Here is a 27,525-nt window from a genome sequence, read left to right as displayed (position 1 = left end):
AAGTGAATTTTGCTCTTTCGAATTGTTATGTCACTCAATTTTTACTCAATATGTGAAGAGGAAAGTCTTGTGCTAACATGTTGTGCTACACTTGTGTTGCATTGTTGTGTATTTTGTATATTTCTGAAATACATGATAAATAATATGCATGAAACATTTTTTTTTCCTGAAAGTGATTGTTCTTTACACAGAAAATACTGCGAAATAATTTACACCTGTCAAATAGCTACACACAAGACAACGTTTTGCTGTGATCTGAGTGCCTTGTGGCTGCAAGTGACTGTTTTTTTCACATGCTTTAGCATGACTCGACAGATTGTTCCTCAAGGCTCTCACAGCTGCTATGTGGCTGTGAAAAATGTTTGAACCAATATCTCTTTTGGCTGCTGGTTTTTTCTGATTTTTTCACCTTTATTGGACAGCAGAGGCAGACAGGATGCAGGGAGTATGACATGCATGAAAGGTTGCCAGCTTGAATCCGACATGGAACATTGCAAACGCCTTGTGGCACTTCATAATGTCGGAGACTTGAGAAAGGTGCAGGATTGCTGCTGAAAACAGAACAAAGACAAGACATAGACGGTGAAAGTGAGTGCACTCTAAGGGCACCAACTCTGAACCGCTTGGAATAGTTTGAAATTAGCTTTCTTTAATCCTGCAGCTAATACGATACAAAGACTCTTAGGCTAAGAATTAGCAAACAGTATTTAATGCCTCACTTCCTTCAGGCTCCGTCCTGCCCTCAGTTCTGCCAGCAGCCAGACAGATTTATTGTAGAAGACACTGATGCCAGCAAAGTTTCATAACTTAAACTCAGAATCACTCCTGCTGCAATTTGCCTTCCATCCACCAACAGTGATATATTTGCTCCTACATCAGCAAAGACATAAAAATTAAGTTACATAAGAGGACACTGTGCCAGGTGGTAATACACAACACAGTAGATGTTACCAGGAGATTACATTTTCTGTTAATGAATATTGAACCAAACTGCTGGTATTTTAATGTTGGACGTTATGTACTAGGCAGTTTTAACAGATGGTGAGTAACATTACAAGCCTAATACATAACAAATGGTTATTAGTAGAATGATAAGATGATAAGTGAACACACAGTAAGGAAATTCCAAGATAGTGTTGGACACAGTGTGAGCTCTGTCTGGTGAAAAGAGGTCACAGATAGACCGGGTGTCCGTGTAGAAGACATCGAGTGAAGTTGTTGTTAGTGTTTAAGAGAGAATTCTCAGCAGGACAGACGTCTGTGCTCCCTGTCTGTTTACCATTGACAGAGAGCAGCAGCCTGTATGATAGACAGTTTTACCAATCAGTCGAGCTGCTCAAGCACGAAACACCAGGGATCCCAGCCTGTTTACAGCCTCAATAGGCCAAAAAGCACGGGCCTCGCTGGGCGACTTCCTCAGCCCTCCCTTCTTCTCTTTTAGTCACCCCCCTCAATACAGTCTCCTCTGCTTTTGTATCTCTTTATGCACTTTGTTTCGTTTTTTCTTTCACCTCTCTCCCCTCCTGATAGCTTATACATTACCTCTCATGTCTGCTGAAACACACAGTCTGAAGCCATGCATACCTGCACAGGGGGAAGATATTAACCATTGTGAGAAACAAAGTCATGTGTACAGACAGGAGAATGTGCTTGGTGATAGTGAATGCAGCTCCAACATTTGTGTGTGCCAGCTCTACCAGCCATTTGTTATTGCACTGAGATGTAATCTCTGTTATCTTCCATCAGTGTGAGATTATTGAAAAAGATGAGGGACGAAGATAGTCACAACTAATGACATTTACTGTTGGATGGGTTTAAATTCACACAGTTGCACACGCACACATTTTGGAGTGATGGATTTCAGGGAGGCTAGTAAAAATCTGCATTGCACTTGATCTTATTACAAGTTGACCTCTGTGATTTTCAGTGTTTATAATAAAAAATATAATGGAAAAAAAAGGGTTATTATGCAGCGACAGAAATGCTAACATTTCTCCTGCATGTTTGTGTCGATCCTCTTTAGGCAAGCATAATCAAGAATTACTGGAATTAATAAGGCACTTGAATCTCATCTCTATGTGTGACACGTAACCAAACGACTTAAAAAGGTTTGTGTGTATGTGCGTGACACTGCACACACATGTGATGTGCGATCGTTAATGGGATTTCTGGCTGAGTAGGATTCAGAGAGTCCAACAGGCGATGGTGTTCATGTCAATTCAAGTGTTTGTTCCCGAAGATTCACTCCAGCTGCTGCCACACGCTGGCTTTTATTCCTCTGTGTTAAGTCGAATGAAAACATCCACAAAGTCGCACAGTCACACATACACTCATCAGTTACTCATTCATATCAATCAGTTAGTCAGTCATAGCTTGTAAAATGTTGAGAGATGAGAGAGAGGTTTACTTTAATTAAACACCTGAATAAATTAACAGAGGAATATAACAAATGCACATGCCTCCATACAGGGTTCATTTCAGGTTTGCCCTACCATTATAAACATCTATTTAATTCTCCTTAAGTGTCCTTGCCCATAAGGTTCATTGTGGTCCATTCGTTATGACCCATTCTAAAGATGAATCAGAAACAGATTACTCAGTGTCGCTGTTTTCCGCGATCTGGACTAAACAAACTGAAGTCCAGGTGTGAAAGCATCATAATGTTGGTCTGTCCTCTAATTCATCGTCTGTTTGGACATGGTATATACTGTACATGCATACAAGTGTCTGTTTTTTTGTGTGCAAATGTTTTTAAATTGTTCATATAAAATGAATTGTTTAATTTAAATAGATTTTCTTCTACATTTTAAGTCTTACGACATAAGAAAATTTAATTGAGAGTAATTGAGAGAGAAAATTGAGAATACAGATTTTAATTGACTATTTAAAAGGCCATTTTCCTTTACCTTTTCCTCCTTTCTTTTGCTTTTCATTTTCCTTTCAGTTATTCAGCTTGCTTTGTCCTTTAGCTTCTCTTTTAGCCTCTCCACTTAGCCTTTCTGCGACCCTTTGGTCCTTGTGCTGGTAAAACTAAGCAAAAAATTGCAAATTACCTACTGATCTACTTGGCACCTAAACAGTGATGAGGTAGGTGTCACTTTCTAATAATTCAGGGAGCTTGTTGCATCCCATTTGCATTATTTTGCCTCAGGCGTAGGCCTACAGCCAAACAGTTACCTGTAAACTTGAAATGGCCCACTGATCCAACTTTTCTCTCAGCGTGTGTCGTGTATTTGTCACTGTATTGTACATTTTCTGACATCTCAGCCCTTCAAATGTCCCCCTCAAAACAAACAGCACAACTTTGAATTTAGGAAAACAACAAAACATTGTTATTTCTCGCTGTTGGTCTGTCAGCTTTCATTCACAATGTCATGTCTTCTACATCTTTTCCCTGCACCATGCTGTTCAATATTCAGTGCTACTAAAGTTCAGCCATCTGCTGCTTTTAAGTCACTGCGCCACTCTCCTCTCTCTGAAATGGAAAAGCAATAACTCATCCTCTCTCTGTCCCTCCACAGCTTTTTGATGGCATCGAGTGCGAGTTTCCCATATTTTTCATCTACATGATGATTGACGGTAAGCCTTGTTCTATCCATAGCTGCTATTATGATGCCTCAAGTGGGTCATTGGCGAGATAGAAGACAGACTTGTAGTATTTGAAAGGAAATGACATTTTGGTGTTTGTCAGGTTTTGGAGGACTTGGAAATGCTACACATAGTCTGGCACTAGTGCACTTTGTTTTATCTACCTCACTCTGTATTCTGCATTTTGTACTTTGTATTTTATATTTTTATATTTTCTTCTAAGGTGTGCAATTTTTTATTTTCCTATTTATAAGTGTGTTTTGAAGCTGAGAATCTGCACAAAATTTCGTTATGCTTGCATAATGACAATAAAGACTCTTGAATCTTGAATCTTGAATGTGTAAAATTTGTGTGTGAACCTAAGGGAATGATCAGAAATAAAGTAGGTGAAGGAATATAGTTTCTCCAAAGACTGTGAATTCAAGCATGATTTAATCACCCCTCTTGTCAGTTTATGCTCCACTGACATTTTTAGGGCTAACAAACAGTCTGATTTAGGGCCTGTTGTCCTATCTCAAAAGTCTCAAACAGTTCATCTTTATGGGATCATTTTTTAAAAGCTCGGAAAACATAAATTAGCTATCAAACTCTCCAAACAGCCTAATGTGCAAAACTTAAAGAATTATAACTTAAATCTAAAGTACAGTGGCAGCACCACAAATATGTTCAGTACACTGAGAGCGTACATCTACTAGGTGTTTGTTTTTGTTTTTAATCCAATGAGTGATATATTCTAAAGTTATTTTTCCTTGATTAACATAATTTAATATTTATTAATATTTTAATCAGTCATCTTACTTTTACATCACTGTGCTGTTATATAAATAATAATAATAACAGACTGTCTGTAGAATATAGATTTTGAATGTATGTTGAAATTATGTGTGTTTCAGCTAGAAGTTTAAATTTGTGCCATCGATGTGTGTATGTTTGTCTGTGTGTGTTTGTGTTGCAGGGGTGTTCAGAGGAAATAAAGCTCAGGTCAAAGAATACCAAGACCTCCTTGAACCCATCATCTTCCAGTCTTATGAGGGTGAGTAATCAGTGATAAGCAATGAAAAAATTTTCTTATTAAATCAAGTCATCCATAGTCATACACCACATACTGTGACTCACAGGAGTGTTATGTTCAGGTGAACTCAGCCTTTCCACATGAGCAAATAGCCTGGCTTCTATATTCACCTGCACTCATTACTGTGAGGGGAGACAGTCAAATGATAGGGACGTCATGAGCTTTGAGTTTCCACTGGTTTGTTCATAATAAAACAGGAATAATTAGAGCACAGAAAAGCTAATGCGGTGAGACAGAGCTGACTGTAGTTGTTCCTGACATCTCCACTGTGCCTTTATTCTGGTTGAGTATGAAACTCCTGAAGTTAATTGGTTTGGATTTAAAGGTCCATGGTGTAGTAACAACAGATAGCAAAAACACAACGATCCTTATTTTTAGATGAGTATAGAGGGATGAAAACAAAATTCTGAATATTTTATTCCATTTCTGCAAATAGATTCCCCAAAATCATTCACAGTGGACCTTGAAAAGATAATAGAAGCATACTTTCTTTTCTGCTATTAGTGCCCTTGGAAAGTCTAAACCAACAAATTTATTTGCTGCTGTCAGAAGCTGCTGTAGTGTGTTCTGCTGCAGGTTTGCCTGACACTCCTCCAAGGAGTCTTGGATTCCCATTGTTTTGCAGATACATAGACACATGCAGGGTACAGCTGCTGTACAGTGGTGACTGGGCAACATTAACTATGGCTGTGCCATCGTTTGAGTGAAGGAGTTAAATTCTTATTGTACTGTACTTTCAGGAAGAGGTAGAACAGAATTATACATTCTGGAGTACAAAGACTAAAGCTGGGGCTTTCTCAGGTGCATGGGCCAATTTTTTATCCCAGCTATATGCACCTTCAAAGGTATGATTATGTACTGGAAGTGACCAGAATCTGGCCTGATAATGTGACTGAATTATATATTATTATTCTTACATTATGCACATGTTAGCTATTTTGAAGGGAAAGCTATTTACTTTTGATTTGCCCCTATTGGTTTTCAATGAACTATTTCAAGAGCTATTTAATGGATTGTCGTGAAGTTTGGTGCAGACATTCATATTCCCCTCGGTGTGAATTGTAACTTTTCTTCTTGTGCCGCTGTCAATCCTGAATTTGAATGTGTCCAATCTTTTGGTTTATTACCAAATACCTGAGGGGTTAAATACATTCACTATGATGGTTAACATGATAAACACATGAATGTTAGAATTTACATTGTATGTTTGAATGTTAACATTAGCATTCAATTAAAAGCTCAGCTTGTATCTATGCTCTGTGCTGGGTGAAGACAAAAGAGACAATGTACACAGACCTAACACTAGACATGGTTAGAGCTGCAACAGGGATACAATCCCTTGATAGCTCTACACCCATAAACACTGCCAGAATGTTAGCCTGGACCAATGCTTTTTCTGCTGCATTAGCTGGTGGGCTTAATTAGTCTGTTGCCTTCACTGACTTTAATGACTATACCTTTAAATTTGCACTGAATTGGCACAATTTAATACCCTAAGCAGTCAGGAACTTAGCTTTATTATGGTGGTTCAGCAGCTGGAGCCCATTACATGCCTATAATGATAGATAGGTGAAAATACACTTTCAATGTACAAAAGTACTGTGACTGGTTGATTTTTTTTTTAGATGATCACCTCATGTTCTTCCTCAGCAGTCCTAGTAAATAAAAAAATATAGTCCAGTTGTGCATATGTGCAAGTAATAAAGTATAGTAAATAAAGTAAATTTAGTTTACATTTACAATCCTGGCATTGATTAAACCACAGAACACTCACAGTCACACAATACAGATTTAGAAGATGTTTCCATCCCTTCATTCCTTGAAATGGCTTGGAAATAACACCACACCTTTGCCTCATTTAGTACAAGCAGATCTTAAAAAGTTCCTGTATCTGTCTCCACCCACACCTCCACTGCTTGTCCGCCGCTTGAACGTACCTGCTCACCAAACACACAAACCTCTGCTTGTTTTCTGGTTTCTAGCTACTGTATACTACTACACAGTGGCTGGGGGTGGTAATTCAGCCAATCATGTTTGAAAAAAATCATGTTGTAAACTGATTCCAAATAACAGCAACCCCAAAGTCATGCGAAGTTATTTCAGTGAATACAGCTATCATCTTATGGGATTAGGAAAGGGAGGTAAATTGAATCTAGGCAGGTAATCCATGAATCTATGTTTCTACCACTGGTACACTGCTTGTTTCTCCTCTTTTCTCCTGATATCACTTGTAGTACATAAAAAACACCATATGACAAAGCTAAAAGCAAAGCTAAAAACCTTATACTTTCAAGAGGATTTTTAGAGATTCCACACCTACACCACAATACTGTGTCAAAATGTTGTTACACTGTGTGTGCTACTGCAGCAGTGTCAGCCAAGTATGTTTCCCGTAACTGCAGGAGTCAAGTGCAGAGTGTTCACACTCAAACAACCATAATATAGGTCCAGGAAGGCTGCTGTTTGTGCGCGCACACACACACACACAGTGATCACACACACACAGTGATCACAGTCCTTATCTGTCATGCCAGGCCATGCTGTGATCCCCAAATACTACTACGTACCGGCTGACTTTGTGGAAGCGGAGCAGAACAAGCATGGAAGCCAGAAGCGTTTCCCTAGCAACTCTGGTCGTGATGGGAAAATCTTCCTGTGTGGTCAGGCCCTTTACAACATCGCCAAGCTGCTGGGTGCGTCTCTGTTTGTCTATGTGTGTGTTTTGATATGATGATCCAAACCCGTGCATTCATTCTGTTTATTCCAGGATCAGTCTGCAAGTTCATTAAAAATGCAATACTAATAAGACCTTAAGTTCATATTTGCTTCCTTTTGTTGTGTATTACAACAGAAAATATTCAGAATTGTTCCCAAAAATCAGTTAGTTTTTAGTTATTCATGAAACCTGATGACATATTGCAAACATGTAAAACATGTATTTTGTTTTTACACGTGCACTTACACTTACACTTCTTGTGGGCCTGTGTTTTGTAGAAACATTCATGTTTTTGTGTACCTTTGTGTGTATGCTCACATTCCAGTGGATGAGCTGATCAGCCCTAAAGATATTGATCCCATCCACCGCTATGTGCCTCGCCAGGACCAGCGCAACGTTAGCATGCGATACTCCAATCAGGTACAATGTAATGTGGCTGTCATTACTTGGATCTCGTCTGAACTCTGTGCGCATGCTTAACAGCTTATCATCATGAATACTCGTATACACTATGGGCAGGCATTCTCAGGATAAATTTGGACTCAAGTGCTCCTGGTTAAGCTGTTGTCACCCTTATGAATGTGAGTTATCGCAGTGTTTAAGTACCTTAGGCCTACAGTACTGATAAAATCCAAACAGTAAAAACGATCCACTGGATATTGTTTTATTTTAGAAATCAAGTAGCGCTAAGTGCCTTATGCAGGGTGGGCAGTAAGTGCACTGCCCATAGAATTATTTTCATATATTTGTGATACTAAGCCTAAAAGAACGGAGAAAATTTCTGCATTCTGCACTGCACAACATTATTAAGAATTTCTTGTATCATCTTGTCGAGTTTTGCTGTAGATATTTCAAAAGTTCTGTTTCCTTGCCTTCTTGTTTTGAAAATCCACTTTCATTGAAGTATCAAAAGGTTGGAAATTAGACTGTTGGTGGCTTTTTATCCACGATGTGTGTTGATCAGCCTCTTTTCATCCTCCTCGATGTTGTGTTCACCTTCAACTATCAGAAATCATCAGAGGCTTCCAGTCTCATATGACAATCCTTGCAGTTTCCGTGTAGTGTTGTTGTAGTCACTGTATTCCCCATGTGTACTTACATATCTGAGGAGCCTATGACATTTTGAAACTACACAATAACTCTGTAACACAGCTAGATCCACCCTTATTCCTGCACGATTCGAGTCCCACAACTTGCCTCAGGCAATTCCAATATCAAATATAAAAAGTCCCACTGATCAGTCTTGCTTACAGCTTTGTTGTGTTATTCATGTGTGCTAAAATTTTAATTACAATTCACCCATCGACAACCTGAAGAGCAGAGGCCATGCTTTTTTACCTTGCCGTTGGCCTCTCTTGCAGACATGGATTAAACTCAGTCCATTTCCTCCACGAGCTGCTGGTGATCATGTCTGAGGTTTAATCTTTATGTGAGAGGGCCGGCAGCTCCGTGGATCACACAGATGAAGAGCAGAGATACCAATACAATGGCCTGACGTTCATTCTTTTTGCCGTACATTGTGGACTGATAAATCCCATTTTGCTGTTGTATGTTGGATTTTGTCTTTGTGGCCCAGCTGATAAGATGGTGCTAGAACAAGACGCACAAGAGAGGTTGGGTCTCAAGAAGTATATGAAGTATATGAATGTCAAACTGAAACAAATACGTTGCAGGGAGAAAGACCAGCAGAGAGAAACAAACAAAAAGAGCATGTCAGCCGGTACAAGCACAGAATTAAAGAGATGACCGTTTGCCTCTAGGAGTTATACCGTAAATGCCATTTTTTAACCCTCTGGGGCATATTAATATTCTTTAATACCAGCGAGGCCAACTCTGTAAGTGACTGCAATTGAGAATTTTTTCACCTAAAGGTTTTGACATTTACGTGTAGACATGTCTCATTGTCTTGCTGTGCTGTGCTGCTTATTGTAGAAAAAAATGGCTTTTAGGTTTTCTGTCTATCACTATATAGACAAAAGTATCTGGAGGGTTGGACTCAGCCCCTTACTTCCAGTGAAGGGAGATCTTAATGCTTCAGCATACCAATACGTTTTGTACATTGCTATGCTTCCACCTTTGTGCCAGCAGTTTGTTGAAGGCCCTTTTCTGTTCGAGCATGACTGTGCCTCAGTGCACAAAGTAAAGTCCATAAAGACATGGCTGGATGAGTTTGTTGTGGAAGAACTTGACTGGCCCACACAGAGCCCTGACCTCAACCCCATCCAACACCTTTGGGATGAACTAGAACGGAGATTGTGACCCAGGCCTTTTGGTCCATCCATCTTCAGTGCCTGATCTCAATATTGCTCTACTGTATGAGTGGGGAAAAATTCCCACAGAAACACTAACATTGTCTACGTATCTAGAATGTTGGTGTAATGGTCAGGTGACCCAATACTTTTGTCTGTATAGTGTACAACCACTTGGAGGGTGTACGTTTTGACCATTTAATCATTACTTTTAACTGGCCTTTTCACTATTAGCAAGTGTCTCAACTTCTAACTAATTTTCATGCATGCAAAATGTAACATTCAGGCACTGTAGTATATTCTGTACATAGATGTGTTTATTTGCAGCATATTTAATTAGCAGTAAGTCATTCCTCTAACCCGCACAGTGTTTGCTCAAAGTGCTTTTAAGGTTTTTGCACTCTCATCCTGGTGAGCTACAGAATCACCTTAAGATGGATTATCTAATGGCCATGGACCATTGTAAAATAGGTTAAAGGGCTGTTTGACAACTGAGTGCACATGTTTGATTTAAGTTTGTTGCTTGTTTCTGATATGTGAAACTTTTATGCTGCTGTCTTAGACAGGACTTAACCATGATATTGAATCTCCTTGGGATTATTCCTTGTTAAATACAAGCAAAAATTATATTAACATGTTATTAACAATTATTTGTTAATTTCTATTTGATCAAATTAGTAGAACTACTCCACAATATTCCCTTATACCATCTGACAACTGCTGAAGTGGGGCTCAAGCTGCTCTGGTTGGGCATTGCTGGTCAAAACAATTTGTGTTGCTGGAAGGCTAAAAGGGCACGTCATGTCATTGTGTGTGGAATATCAGCATCATATTGTACTGCCAGTTGCAGTGTGATATTTCTCTGTAGGAAAACCAGATGAATACATGCAGCTCCATTGTGCTGGCACCGTGGCTTTCATGAATTCAGCTTCTCAACTAGTACGCAGTATGTGCAAAGCCTGACTCCCCTCTGGTAGGCTGCATATTTTGTTGAGATTACTTTTATCATAATAACACTTTGTTGAAACTGGATGTGTAGGCAGCGTGACAGCTCACTGTGAGCCCAGCCTCTGATGGTGGCTTCCACTGCTCTGCGTGTAGCCCATCAACAAAAGCCTATCACATTTAGTTTGATATTTTCAGCCACATGCAGTCCAAATAAATGTGAGTGTGAGTGAATGGTTTTACTTTGGCTTCGTTTCTACGAAAATTGAAAGCCCTGTGCTTTGATGGCACAGAGATGAGGCACTATCTTTTCAGGGCCATTTGAAATGTAATTTGGGCTCTGCAGAACTTATTAATGAGGTTATTAAAGAGCTGACAACTTGTTACTGAAGTTAATGCAAACTGTGAAGGCTAACTGGGCGTGCTCAGTATCATTAGTGGATGGTGTGTGTGAAAAGGAGATGATGAAGCCAGTCCTCCAGCTGAGGTCACATAGGCAATTGTCTAGGTACCAATGGCTAGAGGGACACCGAGGAGGAAGAGGGAAAGGAGGAAGATTAATATTAACCACATGAGCCTGAATGAGTCTTCTCAGAGTTATAACACACATCTGAACATACACACCTCTTACACATATCAGCATAACTTGATGTGGTGATTTCTCTGTCACAGAAAAAAGAAAACACGCTCCATATAATGCCAAAACATGCCACATAATCATCTTGTTGGGGCTTTTTTCAGTATCAGTATCTGTGGTTACAGTGCAAACAGTGCAAACTATTGGTGTAGACTCAAAATAGAAAGAAACATAATCTCATAGACATACCGTGTTAAGAGAGCTGGATACAGCTGTTAACAGGACACCTTAAAACTGTAACAATGTCAGTTATTACTCTTTGTCACATTGAGTTTTGATCCCTGAGGGGTTTGTATTTGTAAAACCTTCTCAAAGGAAAGAAAAGCTATTTATGTGATATTTTTTAAATGTAAGGTGTTTTGGCAGAGTAGGAACACACACAAGTGTGACTGGCAGCAATGGGCTGTACAGTGCAACTCCATTCCATTTCAGCATTATTTATTTCAGCATTGTTTTCTCTTTACACGTCCCCAAAGCATGATGGGAACCCAGGTGCGCAAACCTCTGAATGAGACTTTTACCCCTGTGTTTGATGTCTACCAACTTGTAACGGAAATGTTTATTTGAAACATCTCAACATTGAGTTAACGTGATGAAAGTCATTCAGCTTGTGGGTTGGATGATTGGAAAGGAAAGCATCATTTCGAGCACTGGCATCGCAGGTGTTTTTTTCTTTCGTCTTTAGGATTCACTAAATCTGAGAAATCTTTACCAGACTGAGTTTTCCAGCAGTACCACCTGGAAACTGAAGTGAAGAGTATTTTATGTTCCAATAAGACATGATAGTGGAAATCTCCCCTCAGCCAGTGGAATTAGTTGTGGTTGTCTATTCATGTGGCTGGGGCTGAGCTGCTGATGCTGAACGTCTTGCAGGGTCAAACGGCCACACAAATTGTAGACTTTATTCTTTATTCCCTTTAACCATTGCTTTATATAATTTCTCCCTGGCTCCAAGTCTTTAATTTTTCCTAGTTGTTATCTCTTATTCTTTCTTCTGCATTTCATACACTCATACCTTACAGTTAGGTCCATATACAGTACTGTGCAAACGTCTTAGGCCACCACTAGATTTGTTGTTTTATCAATGTTATAATGACCTTATATAATTATTTCTCAGTCTCTGTATTCAGATACAGCCAGAAAATGACGGAAATGTGTATGCGGTATTAAAAACAGAAAAAAACACAGAATTTGACAGACATAAAATCCTAATTTTGTATCAGCAAGGCCACTCTCAAAGGGAAATCAGCACACAAACTGGATACTCAAGATGTGGTATTCAGGTTGTTCTAAAAAAAAATTGAAGAATCAGGAGAGGTCAAGGATAAAAAAAGGACTGGAAGGCCAAGAAAACTTTCAATCTGATGAGAAGTTTCTCAGAGTTTCTTGTCTGAGAGACCAGAAGTCCAGCAAAGACCTGGCTCAGCATCTGAATATTATGGAGTGACAACCCCAAGTTTGAAATTTTTGCATCCAAACATGGACAATATGTGAGAAGAAGAGTTGGACAGAGATGCAAGAATGAGTGCTTGCTGCCTTCAGTGAAACATGGTGGAGGGTCTGTCCTGGTTTGGGGCTGTATTTCTGCCAGCGGTGTTGGCAATGTTGTCCAAATTGATGGGATCATGAATGCTGAAAAGTACAGACAGGTTTTAATTCACTGTGCCATTCCTTCTGGAAAGTGCCTGATTGGGAATGGTTTTATTTTTCAGCATGATAACAACAAGCACAGTGCTAATGCAGTGAAAACATATTTGGAGAGAAAAACAGCTGATAAAACACTGACAGTCATGGACTACATAGAGTCCAGACCTGAATATTATAGAGGCAGAATGGGATCACCTGGACAGAGAAAGAAATAAACGACAGTCTAAATCTAAAGAAGAACTCTGGGAAGTGCTGAAAGAAGTCTGACATAATATACCAGAAGATTACTTACGAAAACTTTCTCCCCAAACGAGTTCAAGATGTGCTCCCTCCCCTCCCCTCCCCCCACCTCCCATCATTCTGGTACAAGTTAATCTTCCAGAACTGGGCAGGTTTTTTTTTTAGGTGTTTTCTGGCAAAGTCTAATCTGGCCTTTCTGTCCTTGAGTGTTACCAGTGGTTTTCACCTTGTTGTGAAGCCTCTGTATTGACATTCATGAAGCCGTCTCTTGATTGCAGACTTTGAAAATGACACACCTACCTCCTCAATAGTGTTCTTGGTGTGGTTATCGTGAAAGACATTGGGTTTCAATTCAAGTCAATTCAAAAAACTTTATTTATCCCCATGGGGCAATTCAAGGGTGCATAGAACTGTTGTAAACACAAAAGTCAGCTACGCTGCCAGAACAAAATAGACACTAGCAGTATTTACATAAGGTGCAAATCTGTACTGAAATTTAAGATGAAATGAATGTGAATGCAGATCTGTACTGCAGATCTGCATTCAGGGAAAAAAAATAGAATAAGTAAATACAAAAATAGAAATATAGAAATATGTTGACAGTATTTACATAAGGGGCAAAGTGAAGAGTGCAGTAGACTAGATGTGAGTATAGCAGTCAGTTATTCCAATGTCCCTCAGCATGTTGTTGTTGTCCATTAATCACAGGCAGAAATGTGTGTGCACGTAGGCGCCGGGGTGAGGGTGGGGGGTCATGATCAGGGGGTATTCAGCGCAGAGAGGCAGGGGGCAGGGATGATTGGGAGTTGAGGAACTGAACAGCCCTGCAAATGAAGGCGGCTCTCCTCCTCTGTGCCCTGCGGCCCAGGCAGCGGAGCTGGCATCCTAAAGGGAGCCACTCAAATGCTGGGAACAGAGTGCGTGAGGGATCCTGTGTAATATACTCAGTGTTTGCTGCTCACACATGGTGGAAAGTGTTCTGTAGGCGGCTCCTTTTTTGCAGTCTGATAGAGTGGAGCCAGCAATTTATAGACAAATTGATGACACTATAGATGAATGAGTAGTAGAATGTCCTTCGGTTGTGCCTGTTGTGTTGAGGTTGCTCAGGTGATAATGCTGCTACAGGCATCATCTGAGAATCTCCTCAGTGTTGGAGGCAACTTTTTAAATGTTGTCAAAGATTTTATCCAGGTATTTGTATTCCTCCACTATCTCTACTGTCTTCCAGTGAATTGTGCTGTCAGCTACTGAAGCCAGCTCACTCTGCTCCCTCTCCCACGTGTAGCTCCAGGGAGTTGTTATCACACCACTCCACAAACTCATGGAGCACTGAGCTGTGGTTCTGTGGGAGGCCTGTGAGCCTATCATCCACATACTTGATAAGATGACAGTCTTGGTGGCTAGACCTGCAGTCATCAGTGCAAAGGATGAAGAGCAGAGGTGAGACACACCCTTTAGGGGAACCAGTAGAGGTGAGGATAGGTCAGAGAAGGTTTTATTGACCAGCACGCTCTGTGACCTGTAAGTCAGAATGTCTATGATCCACAGGACTAGCTTGTCATCCAGGTGGAAGTGGGTGGAGGATGTAGGATGTTGCATGGAGATGAGTCAGCAAACAGGAGCCACAGGCCTGAGATCATTCAGAGCCTTAATGGAGCTCTTCTTGGGAAGGGGGGCCACTGTGGAGCACTTCCTTAGTTGGGGAACTATGGCTCTGTCCATAGATCTTTGGAACAGAAGCTGTAACACGCCCCCCCAGCTGCTCTGCACAGCACCGCAGGACCCGGCCATTGATGTCTGGGCTGGGTGCTGTGTCCTCCTCTTCCTCCTCCATGTTGAAGGTGGGTTTATTGAAATTTATATTAAAATACATATATTGATTCAAGCCGGGTGTTGTTGTCAGTCTCAAATCAAAAGAAGGAGGTCAGGTTCAGGTCATTGGGGAGGGATGTTGGGTTTGCGCATGCCATCTGGATGGTCCTGTGGATGGATTATTCACAGCAGCCATGTTCTTGAGCCCCTGCCAAGCTGAGAGAAGGCTTCCTTGAGTTAATTTTTCCCCCATCTTGTTCTTGTACTTCAGAATGGCATTTTTTATGGTACGCTTAACCTCCCTATTCACCTACTTTTTTTTTTCATTTGTGCCAGTGAAGAATATTTTTCTTTTTGTTGAGAGTGTCCTTGAGTGTCTTTGTTAGTCAGGATTTCTTGTTTGGGAAGATTGTTACCTTTTCAGCGGGGATGCACTCTCCAAAAATAAATTAGGGAGAGTCAGGGGATATAAATTCAAATGATCAAATTTAGAGTTTTTTGTGTTCTCAGTGGCGTTGGATGCATTTGCTCTTTTCTCTGGGAAGCAAAAAAAGGCAGAGGGGGACAGCCAGAACTTGGATGTCAGTGTTGCGCAGTTCCTTTTGGATGACAACCGTTGAGTGCATGTTTACATAAAAGCACACACCACCACCATGAACCGCTGGTGAACTCAGTGTCTTGGTCAAGTCCCAAAGGGGTGCCAAAGCCATCTATGTGCAGCATATCGTCGCTGTCCTCCTTATTTAACCATGTTTCTGTGAATGCAAGAAGAGACAGTCCCATATTCATGCATGTAGTCAACGTTGGCTTGCAGCTCATCTCTTTTGTGGCACAAAGAGCGCACGTTAGCCAGGGTGACTGAGGTGAGCACTGGATGTTTACAATTTCCCCTCTTTAGTCTGGTTCTAATTTCAACCCCCCCTCCTTCTTGTTACCTTCTTTTTGTTGTGGGTTGAATAATCTTTTTTACGAGAGTGGTCCCGTAGAATTTCCTCAGGAAACATGTCGGTAGGAACGGTGATATTGGTGTGAAGTGTGAGCGTCAGCACAAAATCTCTGGAGTAGGTGACTTGGTGTCCGTCAGGAAGGTGGAGTTCGCTGATGTTAGCTAAGTTAAACTCCACAAAAAGCCTGAAAAACAGAAAAACCAGGGCCCAGAAGAGTCCCCGGCTGTCCGTGCTGAGGTAAATGTTACTTCTGAGGCGGTGTGAAGTAATCCAGCGGTAACAACATTGAACAAAGAGCTGACAGTGTAAACAAGGCAACACACACAAAGGCTGAAAAGTCATTTAAAAAACAGCAGTCAGACACCAATAATACAGATGGTTGATGTCTAAAAAAAATATACAAATGTTACACGTATATATGTTATACAAGTATATAAAATATACAAAATAGTGCACAATGACAGCTCTACAAGCTTTGTCATGGACTAACACACATGGCCATGAAACTGCTTGTCAGCCATTTGTCATGTCATTTATAGAAATGGCTGTAATTCCTAAATGGTTAATGCCACACTTTTGTCAAATTTTAATTTAAGCTGAAAGTCTTCACTTTGCTCGCTCTTGAACGTTTTGTTTAAAATTCAGTGTAGTGGTGTACAGAGACAAAATGCCAAAAAACTTACACTTGTTGTAATATACTGTATGTGGACTGACTTGTACATGTTGTGTCAGCATAGAAGTCTGAGATGGGCAAGAAACAAAACAGAGATTGAAAAAAGAAAATTGAAAAACAGGAAGTAGAGAGAGGCATTTGCGCTTCTTTCATTTACTGTTTTGTGTTTTAATCATGAAATATTGTTGTGTGTGTGTGTGTGCACGCTTGTGGGTGTAGCAGCTGTCTTGCTGCCTCTGCATCATTGACATCCAGTGTTTGGTCTGCAGGCAGGAAAGGCACATGGGCGTGCTGGGCTTTCACATGCAGTTAAGACTTGATTTATACACTCCCTTTGCTTCTGCTCACCACTTTGTGCATTCAAAAAAAAAACATGCCTGTGTTATAAGTGTGCACAGATCCCTCTTTGCATACCTCTTATATATGAGGTTTGTAAGAGATCTGTGTTCCTGTGGGCCCAGTTATATGCATGTATGTTTGTGTGTTAATGTGATTCATAGTTCCATTTCTTCCAAATGTTATGCTCCAACTTAAGGTCCCCGCTTCACTTTATTCCACAGCTGGAGAAAATAAGATGCCCCACGATGTTAAATCCATGAATAGCCTGCAATATTGTACTCTTTGGTTCCACACATAAGCTTATGTAAGGTTACCTCTGGGCTGTCACCAGCTCTGACAGCCAGAAAATGTGTTTCTAAGGAGCTGGCAAGGTTACACTGTCTCACTTAACCTGTGATTACCTGTTTATGGCACACATCTCAGTCATTTTCACAAAAATATCTGCTTATTTCATTTAAACAGATCCAATTTACTATCACTTTTAAAGTTAAAACTCTACTGAATATGAATGACTGAATACCTCTGTTTATTACAAAGATGGATGGGTGCTTATAGTATTAGTTCATTTTTCTTTTTGGAGACATTCAAGGGTTTTCTTCCAATATAAATTCCACTTTCCTGCAATAATCTGCAAAAGAAGTGACAGTGATGTGTTGTTGACCTTGCAAGACTTTATATTCTCGCATGTGCCTGAGAAATACATATTAAGATTGTGCACAACACTGCATCAAATTTACATGGCCAGTCTAAATTTAAAATTGATTATACAGCACATATCCATACTGCACATATATAATGTGATGCACTAAATCTGTGCATTTCAGCAAGACGGAGATGTGGTCTTTCCTCAAACAACTAGCATTTTAAGGGTGAGAAGTTATGAGTTAATTGGTGAATGGGAGTGTTTATGCAACTTTAATGCATAGTGGAGCTTGATGTCGGCAAACCTTTTACGCCTGTGATGAAGTGCAGGCCTCTTAAATAGAATATGAAGCTATAAAATAAAGCTACTCAACCTAAAGATGTATGTCACCCACTTTGCAAATGCTGTACAATCTGGCAAAGTGCATTACTACAATGCTGCTGGCACCTCTGTGCTCTAGTAATAGTTCCAAATGGATAATTTTTTTAAAGTTTGACCCTGTGGATAAGTGCAGTTTCCTTGATATTTAGCAGCTACCACAATGCAGGGGTTGACTGTGTTGGGTTTTTCTGCATGAAAGACAATGTGCTCCCAGGGCTGTGAGGGTGAGTCAGATCAAACGCACCCTGGGGAGGGTGGCGTGACATCCCGCTGACAAACGTACAGTAATACACAGCAGGCGTTGCAAGTGGGGGATATGAGAAGTCATGAATGGCTGTAAAAGTGGATTAATTGGTTATGTTCCACAATTCCTTTTAATGTTATACCCTTAATCTAGTCAGCTTTTGAGACAAGTCACATTCTCTGTCTGTTCTATCTTTTTCTTTGGCTGTCTCTTTGACTTTTGTTTTACTTTTTATGCATTCGACAACTTGCAGTCACTGACATACAGTACTGAAACACATGCAAGAATTGCACTTTTGTGTATTAAAAACAAAGCAAGGCACTACTCAGCTCTGTCACTGTAAAACTCTTTAGGAACCTTTGGCTTCTGTCAGATTTCTTTTTTTTTTTATTCACACATAAATACGCACACGCGCACATCTCGCACTATGTTAGAACAAAGTTAATGAAAAAGTTGCATTGCGGTCCACACTGCAGGAGCTGTCTGTCATCATTCAGAGATAAGCCGTGGGTCAGAAGAAGCCTGTGATTGGATAGTACAGTGTTAGCAACAAAAGTACCACCCATATGCCGGAGAGAGAAGAGAGGTAGTGATGCTGAGATGTATAGGAGTAGAGAGGAGGAAAGAGAGACATGAACCCATTTCATTCAGCATATTTATGTTGACATGAACGGTGAGGGAACAAACACAAGTGCTACACCCCGTCACCCTGTCAATCAACACCCCACTATGGCTCTCTGCAGCTATTCACTGTTGAAAGTTTTGTAGGTGGTGAGAGAACAAGACCAAGCCTGCTGGATGCCAAAGTAGGCAATTATTATTTTATTAACAAATTAGCTTCTAAACACCCCCTTGTTTGAATTTTGTTTGAACAGTTTTGGTCATGACATGACAGATTTATCCCCCCCTCCAAGGGAATTGTTGTCAGACTAGTGACACAGGCTGACTAGTGACACAAACGTTTGTAGTAGATGCCTTTTGATGAAGGACTTAATTAGTGTTTTATCACTGATTGTATGAATATCCTTTTAACGCAGTTGGGTGTGGCAGAAGGACTTCCACTTCCTCCTGCTGTGCACAGTATTTTCTAGTCCATTTGCTTTAGGGAGTAAATGCATTTTATTCAGTGATGTCATACAGGCAGTTACACGTTTAGTGTGTTAACAGTGTTTTGACCATCTGTGACTGAATGGACAGACTATGTGACATCATGTATCTCTGCCAACGAGAGGTGTTGCAGCAGAAGCCATTTCAGTGGCTGTGTACATTACAGACATTTGTGTGTGAAATGTGGATAATAGTCTGGACTGAAACAACACAACACAAATGAAAGGTCGCTGGTAGGACACCACTGAATAATTTACAGACTATCTCTTTCTGGAGAACAAAGTGACCCAGAACAGCTTGGAACAGAGGGACGTCAGGTTCCTTCTGACCCAAGCATGCAGGCGCACACACAAACCCACATATATACACAAGTTCTCCATTTCATACAAGCCTTCCAAACAGAATCTCACATAACCAACATGCTCTATTTTCCTCGGGCATCCTTTGTTTCCCTCTCTCTCTCTCACACACACACACACACATTGAGATTGAGAGTGTGCTAAACCCTGCTGTTTGCCAAATGGCCTTCTTGTGGGCAGGAAATGTCGAGCCCAGCGGTGTGTGACAGTAAAAGCCCTAGAGATACCTACTGGGCGTAACCTGCAGGGAAATGGACATCACTCAGACACCCTTCCACACTTTGCATGCATTAATCCTTGACTCAAATACATCCTCTGGTCTCACTCAGCCCAGCACATGCACACACTGCTTGTATGTTGTATGTACAGTATGTGTGTCTCTGTCTTTCTCACACACCTCTGCTTCCTTGCCTGTGTTACAATCTGTTGTCTGTGCTGGAAGCCTCATTAGTGGTGTCTGATAGGTTTGGTCCTTCTCCTTTCTTTTGTCTCACTGTCAGCGTTATTGGCCGGCTTTGGTGCACAGCTTCCTCCTGTTTACAGCTGACGTATCACACAGAAACAAAAGGGACGCAAGCACACCTGAGTAGAAATCAAATATTTGAACCTGCTGTTCTCAATTCATTCAAACCCTTACTCGAACAAGAGGCTGTCACTTCCGTTGAACATAAAGGTAAATCAGCCCCTCCTTCTGCTGGATTCAGAGAGTTAGATGAGCATTTGTGTTTGGAGCCAGGTGTGCTGCTGAGAGGGAGGCATGTTTGCTTCTGTTAGCTCCTTGTTGATGCTCACTGCTGACAGTGTACAAGCCCAAGCTTCACAAAGGGGGCCTGGTCTCACACCTGCAAGAACTGTTACAACAAACAAAAGAGTGATTAAGAACTATGACTTGAAAATGCAAATAATGTTGCTTGCCCTGAAAAAGGACTAACTTTTATAATATGAAAGGATTACGTGCAGAAGATTGTCCTAACCTGAAATGACTTAATATGCTGACAAGAGATTATTTGCCACAGCCATTTTTCAGTTGATTTGTGTATATGTACCAAACAAATGCAGGGGCCAAGGGTCTCGCTGAGGGGTTCTTGAAGGGGTTTTAGAATTCTCAGAAAAATGTTAATAGTATTTATATGTACTGTATGTCAATATATATTCTCACTATAATTGCAGCCCATAGTTAATATGAATGACAGAATGTGTGTCATGGGATTTATGTGCTTTCTGTAATGGAACTTTTAAAAACAAAATTCTGGGACAAATTCTTATCAAATAGAGAACCATGGTTTAATTTGTGTCAGTTCAGTGCTCCTTGATTTAAAAGTTTTGAGAACCACTGCTCTAGTGTATATAATATAATATGTTGTAATGTAGGTGTGTAAGGTGTGCAAGAGAAAGCATAAAAAAGCAGCATGAATCTACAGTGAGGCGTGCATGCGTCCTTTTTATTGCCATTATTTTAAATATCTTGATAACGGTGTGATAGCATGTTTTTGGATCAGTGTAGTTATTTCTTGTTGTAATGTTGTCTGTGTTCTACTAGATCTAATTCATCTGTCCCTGTATTCGTATTGCAGAGCAATAGAGCAACTAGTTTGCAGGAGTCTTTTTATGCCTCCATTCCAGCGACAGCCTTGGCCAGAGGCATTTTGCTTTTGGGTTGGCCAAAGATGGAATGATTCGATGTTAGCAGTTAAAGATCAAGGTCACTGTGACTGTGACAGTATGCTGATTATGGCAAAATTTAACACAGATTCCTAATAGCAAGAAATGATTAAGTGATGACATTTTATATCCAAAAAATTAAAGGTCAACTTCACTTTACAACTTTATGACATCATAATGTTTTCTGGTCGTTGTTCGACACCATACCTGAGAAACAGAAGGTCAGATTGTGACCATATTTCACATTTGGTCAGATACTGAATTGGTGACACCAATCTTTGGTGTCTACCTTTAAACTGTGCTATGTGCTGCCGCTTTGTATATGTGTGTCAAGCATCTATGTTTTGAAATTTGAAGCATCTATATTTGAAGCATTGTAGTCCACCGCAAGCTGATTGATTTTGATGATATTGAGTTTCAGGTGGTTGTTGTACCGTGTGAAAAAGCTATATTTTCTGCTTGATATATATTATGTAAAGATGTCCAGACAGACTTTGGATGTGAAGACCAACTTGACCTGATGGAGGCTTACAACTGTGAGGTGGTAATTATACTCTCTGCTGCTGATATACTCAGGAAATGCATATCTGAAATGATGTCCAGGAGTACAGTAATGCAATGAACAGCCCCTGAGCATCTGTTACTACAACTAAATGAGCTGCTTCAGTATGCGTGTAAAACAAACAAACTGGCAGAACAACTCTAAATACTCTATGGGAACTATATAGTTATAGAGGAAATGTGGCTGCTAGAGAAGAGGCTGCTTTTAATGTTCTGCTTCTAACATGCTTCTAGTGGACATTGACGGCAATGTCAGTAAGCTGTGAAGCTGCAGGAACTCTTTCCAGATGCATAAGGTTTAAATGAGGGATTGCTGTTTTTATTGTCTAACTCTAACCTCAACCGTAAACAAATTTATTGGCCTGAACTTTGCCTTCCAAACATAATACGCTCAGTCAAATAATGATGTGAGCAGTCATCCACACCACAGTCAGGAATGGAAACTGTGTGGAATAGATTCTCTATATCAGTTCTGACAAATCAAGTTGTATTTTTTTAGCACTACCTGTAGGTTCATAATGGTTAACTTCAAAAGCATCTCCTAAGAGGGCATTGATCGGCAAGCAGGAAATGGAGCATAGTTCTTCAGTAGTTTGAGCAAGGCTCTTAGAGGTTGTGCCAACATCATAAAATGCTAGGAGGTATAAAAATTCACTTCATCTTCTCTGTATGAGCCTTCGAAAACCCTCCAACTACAGATCACACCTCCTGTAATGACCTCTCACTTTAGCCTTGCTGTTGACAAATGGCTGACATTTCCCTTGTATAATAACAGCTAAGTACTCTCTTTAAGGATTTTTTAATTCATTTTTTTGATTAAATTTTTTTTTTTTTACTTGTTACAAATACTAATAAATCTTTCATTTTTAGAGCACTTGTGCTTTCCAGGATGAAGAAATTCAGAAACATAAGAAACATTAGGGATGGTTTGAATAGGTAAATACATCTGAGTGCACCTTGTCTGCAAAGTGCGTCCTGCATGTCCAAAGAGAGCTGTCAGGGCCGGTTTATAACTCCAGCACCAAACATGCCATCTTATTTATCGAATACTTTTAGAGCCTTTGTTTGTGTGTATAAATGAGAGAGCGAGAGAGAGAGAGAGAGAGAGAGCGTGCATTAAACCCTTAATGCCCATCTGTTCCTAAAGTTTGTAATTATATGTGTAGTGTATGGGTGGTGTGCATCATCTGTGTCTGCATCTGAGTGGAACAGCCTGGCACAGCGACTAAAGACACATTTCTGTTCCAGGGTCATTGTCAGGCTGCATATGTGCATTAGAAATCATTCACTATAAACACGCACAAACACACACACACACACACACACTCTGGCAGATTAAAATCAAGTTTTTCCATTTGCCAGCTTGTGTTTGGGGCTCTGAAGTGACTTGTTAAGGGATGGAAGTCGAGGCAATATCCGCTATTCCAAACACGCACGCAGAAAGCAAAAATCACATGTGTGGCTCTCATGTGTGCAGCCTGTCACCGCCAGGCATTCAATTTTCATATGCAACTGAATGCATATTTGTTTTTTCTGCATTGCTTGGAACATTGTGCACACTAACCTCTCTCTCCCTCTCTCTCTCTCTCTCTCACACACACACTCACACACACTCAGACACACACGCACACACAGAAGTAATCAGGCCACTTATCTTCCCCAGCTTCCCGGCTCTCCAGGCATGACATCAAACAGGGCCGCTAAGACAAGGGCGAGGCCCGTGTAGCTCACACTGGCTCGTCTTTAATATCAATTGATTTTTTATTTCTTTTGCTATTTCACTTATAAGGACTCTCTGGCCAAGGATCGTATTTCTGAGTCTGTGGAGCAATGTATCAGTTTCGCAGTCCAGGTGCCTTTACAATTACACCGGCTAGTGCCGTGCAATCCAATTCTTCACTCTGCTGAGGTGATTCCACCCTCCTTCTTCCTTCCTTTCTGTTGGCCTTTCTATCTCCAACTCTGCCAGTTTCTTTTTCCTCCGTGCTGTCTGACACCGTAGTCTGGCATTTCCCTAAATCAAAACTCCTGCCTCGTCACCTCCCGCTCCTCCGGTTGTGTTCAGCTGAAAACTGACTGAATCTGGTCATGGTCACGACGTTATTACCACCACATGACCTTTTGAAAAGATCCAACTTTAAAAACATGCACCAGAGAAATTTTCCTCTCCCACAGTCCGGATTTAAAACGACTTACCATTTCTTTCATGTTTTTCCCCCTCCCGACGTATTTCCGCTAAACCCCTGACACTTTTGAAATACCCCCATCAAAATATGAATCTCTGAGCTGTACAGAGACCAACTTCCCGAGGATGATACAGAGCCCAGAGTCATTCGTCTGTGCAGGGGCATGAAAAGAAGGGATTATATTTCATTCAGATAGTTTTTTCTTCTTTTTTTTTTTGGTGGCGGATAAATTCCCTTGCTTGCTTTTTAACTTTATGAAAGTCTTTGAATGTTTTGTTCCTTTGTGGTGTGATGCTTGCTTAAGGCTGCCTCACTCGTGCGGTGCTTTTCCAGTCGACACACTGGGAGGGATCCGACCTTGAAATAGCGTTGCCAAGTCTCACTGAGTTCAGCTCAGTTTTTTTTTTTTCCACTCCATTTCTTCTAAATGGTTAAATAGCCGGAGGAGAGTAAATATATCACTGTTAACCAGTAAAATAATGTCTGTCAGTTGATCAGTCGCTTTTGTGAATTACTGCATGAAAACTCAAGAACAAGACATTCAGCTCCAATGTGGTTGTGTGTGTGTGTGTGTGTGTGTGTGTGTGTGTGTGTGTGACAGTAAGCCAGCAGCATTCAGCATCACGACTTTGTAAACATTCACACACACCTACAGTCCCCTCCCACCTAAAATGGTCGTATTCCAATCCTACCTGGACTTTCTGCATTGTCCTCGTATTTTCAGTGCCTTTCATACTTACAAATAAATAATTGATTCTTCTACTGTCTATTCCACTTTCAAGAATACACAGCAGGCGATTAAAAGAATGTTCATCCGTAACAAACTGTTGCAACTGAATTCATAAATAAACAGTCGGAACTAATTGTTTTAACATGTGCTCTAGATAGCAAGAAGGAAACTGAAAGAAAAGAACCACCAGAAGTGTGATCAAGAATTGATTCATGTGAAGACTTTGTTCAGTAGGCAACATTAATCAAATGTGTTGATGCTTTCATTGCTTTGGCAGCCACCTGATTTGCAGACCTACAGCTGTGTACATAAAGCTGCTGCTGCTTTGAAACATTTTCATCCCGTGAGCAAGACTGTTTGAGTTTTGACTATTGCTGGTGGACCTGTTTTGACAGAAATGTCTAGGATTTGTCTCTGTGAAATGTGTTTGTGAATGATTTAGTTCTGACCCATGGGACGCACGAGACAGAGAGAGCGACAGTAATGAACACAGACAGTGAGACAGGAGGTTCCAGAGAGAGGTAGGGAAAGAAAGAAATTTGGGAAGAAAGATGGATGGAAAGACAGAAGGAAGTACAGAAAGAAAGATAAAGGAAAAGAAGTAAGGATGAAAGAAAACAATCATAGGACGGTGGGCAAGGAGGGAAGGAAAAGGCTTCCAAAAAGAGGGAAGGATGTAAAGAAAGAAGAAATAGAAGGAAGGAAGGGTAAAAGAAGGATGGGAAGAAAAAAACACAGTATGAATAACTGACAGAAAGGATTGATGGGAATAATAATGAGGAAGAAGTTAGGTTGAAATGATTGAAAGGAAGGAAATAAAGGGAAGGAATAACAGCACAGAAAGAAGGAATAAAACAAAGAAGGAACAGAGGGTAGGTTTGAAGGAGGGAAGGAAGAACAGAAGGAAAAAGAAATAAGAATAGGAATGAAATACGAGAGCATAGAAATGAAAAAGGGAAAGAAAGATATCAGACACTATTCATCCTGCGTCACAACTCAGTGCTTTTAATTTTGGGGAAAAGTCAAATGAAGCGGAGCTCAAATTCATTTCTGTTCTGCGGGGACTCACAGCAGCATTCTCGGGCTAATGGCTTTTCACTTTGTGAAATTTTGCGCTGCCGTATCTCCAAGGGTCAGGACGCAGCAGCCTGGCCTGCTGCAGACGCTGGAAATGTACACTAGCACTTGTTAATAGCATGTCTCAATTTGTCTCATCTCAAGACTTCTTTTTCTTTTCCTTTTTCTACCTTCCTGTCTGCGTGGATTGTGATGTATTTATTTATATATTCATTCATTTATTTACTTGTGCCAAGGCCACATTGTGTTTTTCTTCCAGAATCCTTTTTCATGTCAGAACTGTAACTTTTTACACCATATATAATTTTTTAAATCCGTGGCTGGATATTTGTAGTTGAGGCTGCAGCCGTTTCAGAGAAAACTTCTTACTGTCCTTCACAATACAAAATACTTTTTGGGTTTACTACAATAGCAAAGGTAACACACATGCACTCACAGTGGAAGCAGTCAGTGTTATTAGACCGGGACAAAACAAATAAGAACACATCTTGCTCTCCCTGCCCTCTGAAAGTCATCAGTAACATGGCTCCTTCACATTTGGGATCCTAGTATTTGAGACGCAGCTCACTTGATTTAGTGCAGAGGTCAGAAATGTATTACTTGACTCAAAGTACAAAGCCGGCATTGCAAGAATGGGAGACTTGAAGGATGTAACTCATTTGTAATGGACAAGTTGCAGTACAGTAAGTGAACTGTAACTGTAAGACTCTTTACTCTTTTTAAGATTACAAAACTCAAATTACCTCTAATCTTATAACTAACTGAAGCTAAATAAACACAGGCCTGGGCTTCACTACTGACTATCAAATGTAATTATACAGTTAAGGGGAGAAATTTAAGTTGAAATACCAAAACAGAACTGGCCGCTGGTAGTTTATTTGAACACACTTGAAGACTCAGTAAAAGAAGGCTGTTTTCTTTTTGTTGTGCCAGTAGAGATCTAGGGCACCTAAAGCGATACAGAGATTTGTAATGTCCCTCAAGGGAATAGTTTGACATTTTGGAAAATGTCTGTTTGGTGCTTTTGGTCTTGTGTGAGACGAGAAGATCAGTCCCCTCCTCTCATATTTTTATACTAAGCTAAGATAACCACCTCACATAAAGACACACAAAAAATGTGAATAAGCTTATTTCCCAAAATGTCAAACTGTGGAATTAATAGGAAACCTGAGAGTGGATTTATATGGTCAATATGGCAAGCTCTAGTTAATATTTATATTAGGAGTGTTTTAAACAAAGTGGTGCTTTTCCAAAAAGGTATTATTCCATCTAGAACTGACAGTACTATAGTTAAGTCTATAAGGTACGAGAGCAGGCAGCCTACTAAGTCTCAGCATTTTGCGGTATTGGAGAGGTGAAAACCAGGGAACATACTGTTTCTCTGCATAGGAAATGAAGAGGATACTACTATAGAACAGACCTCACCTCAGCACACTGTGGGCAGAACCTGGGGTGACCAGGTGGAAAGAAATCAGTGTGAAGCAAGGTTTATGAGGAGGCACTGGTTGAACAGGCGATTTTGTGCAATGTGTTAATCGCTGTTTTTTTATATGGTTCCTTATGATAATGAAAAAATAAAATGAGAGCAGCTTCATCATCTAAGAAAAAACATTTTAAACTGGCCCAGACTAGTCTTGCTCAGCAAAAGGCTGTGACTGCAGGAGTGCTGAGTTGTTGTTTTCCAGGTGCAGACAAATGTCTTTTTGCTGC

At 40.4% G+C, this 27,525-nt stretch overlaps 1 protein-coding gene across 4 annotated transcripts in view; it reads left to right on the top strand.

Annotated features, from left to right (window-relative positions):
- Positions 1–27,525, top strand: part of phkb (phosphorylase kinase, beta) — a 103,045-nt gene that overhangs the window by 42,420 nt on the left and 33,100 nt on the right. For all 4 annotated transcript variants that reach the window (XM_046399882.1, XM_046399964.1, XM_046399706.1 and 1 more), the window contains 4 exons: positions 3,522–3,579; positions 4,544–4,621; positions 7,195–7,353; positions 7,702–7,796. In XM_046399882.1, coding sequence (XP_046255838.1) covers positions 3,522–3,579; positions 4,544–4,621; positions 7,195–7,353; positions 7,702–7,796 — 390 coding nt within the window. The remainder of the gene's footprint in view (positions 1–3,521; positions 3,580–4,543; positions 4,622–7,194; positions 7,354–7,701; positions 7,797–27,525) is intronic.

This window comes from Scatophagus argus, chromosome 1, assembly GCF_020382885.2.
Source record: "Scatophagus argus isolate fScaArg1 chromosome 1, fScaArg1.pri, whole genome shotgun sequence".
Classification (NCBI taxonomy): Eukaryota; Metazoa; Chordata; class Actinopteri; family Scatophagidae; genus Scatophagus; species Scatophagus argus.
This window is presented reverse-complemented; position numbering and strand designations above follow the sequence as displayed.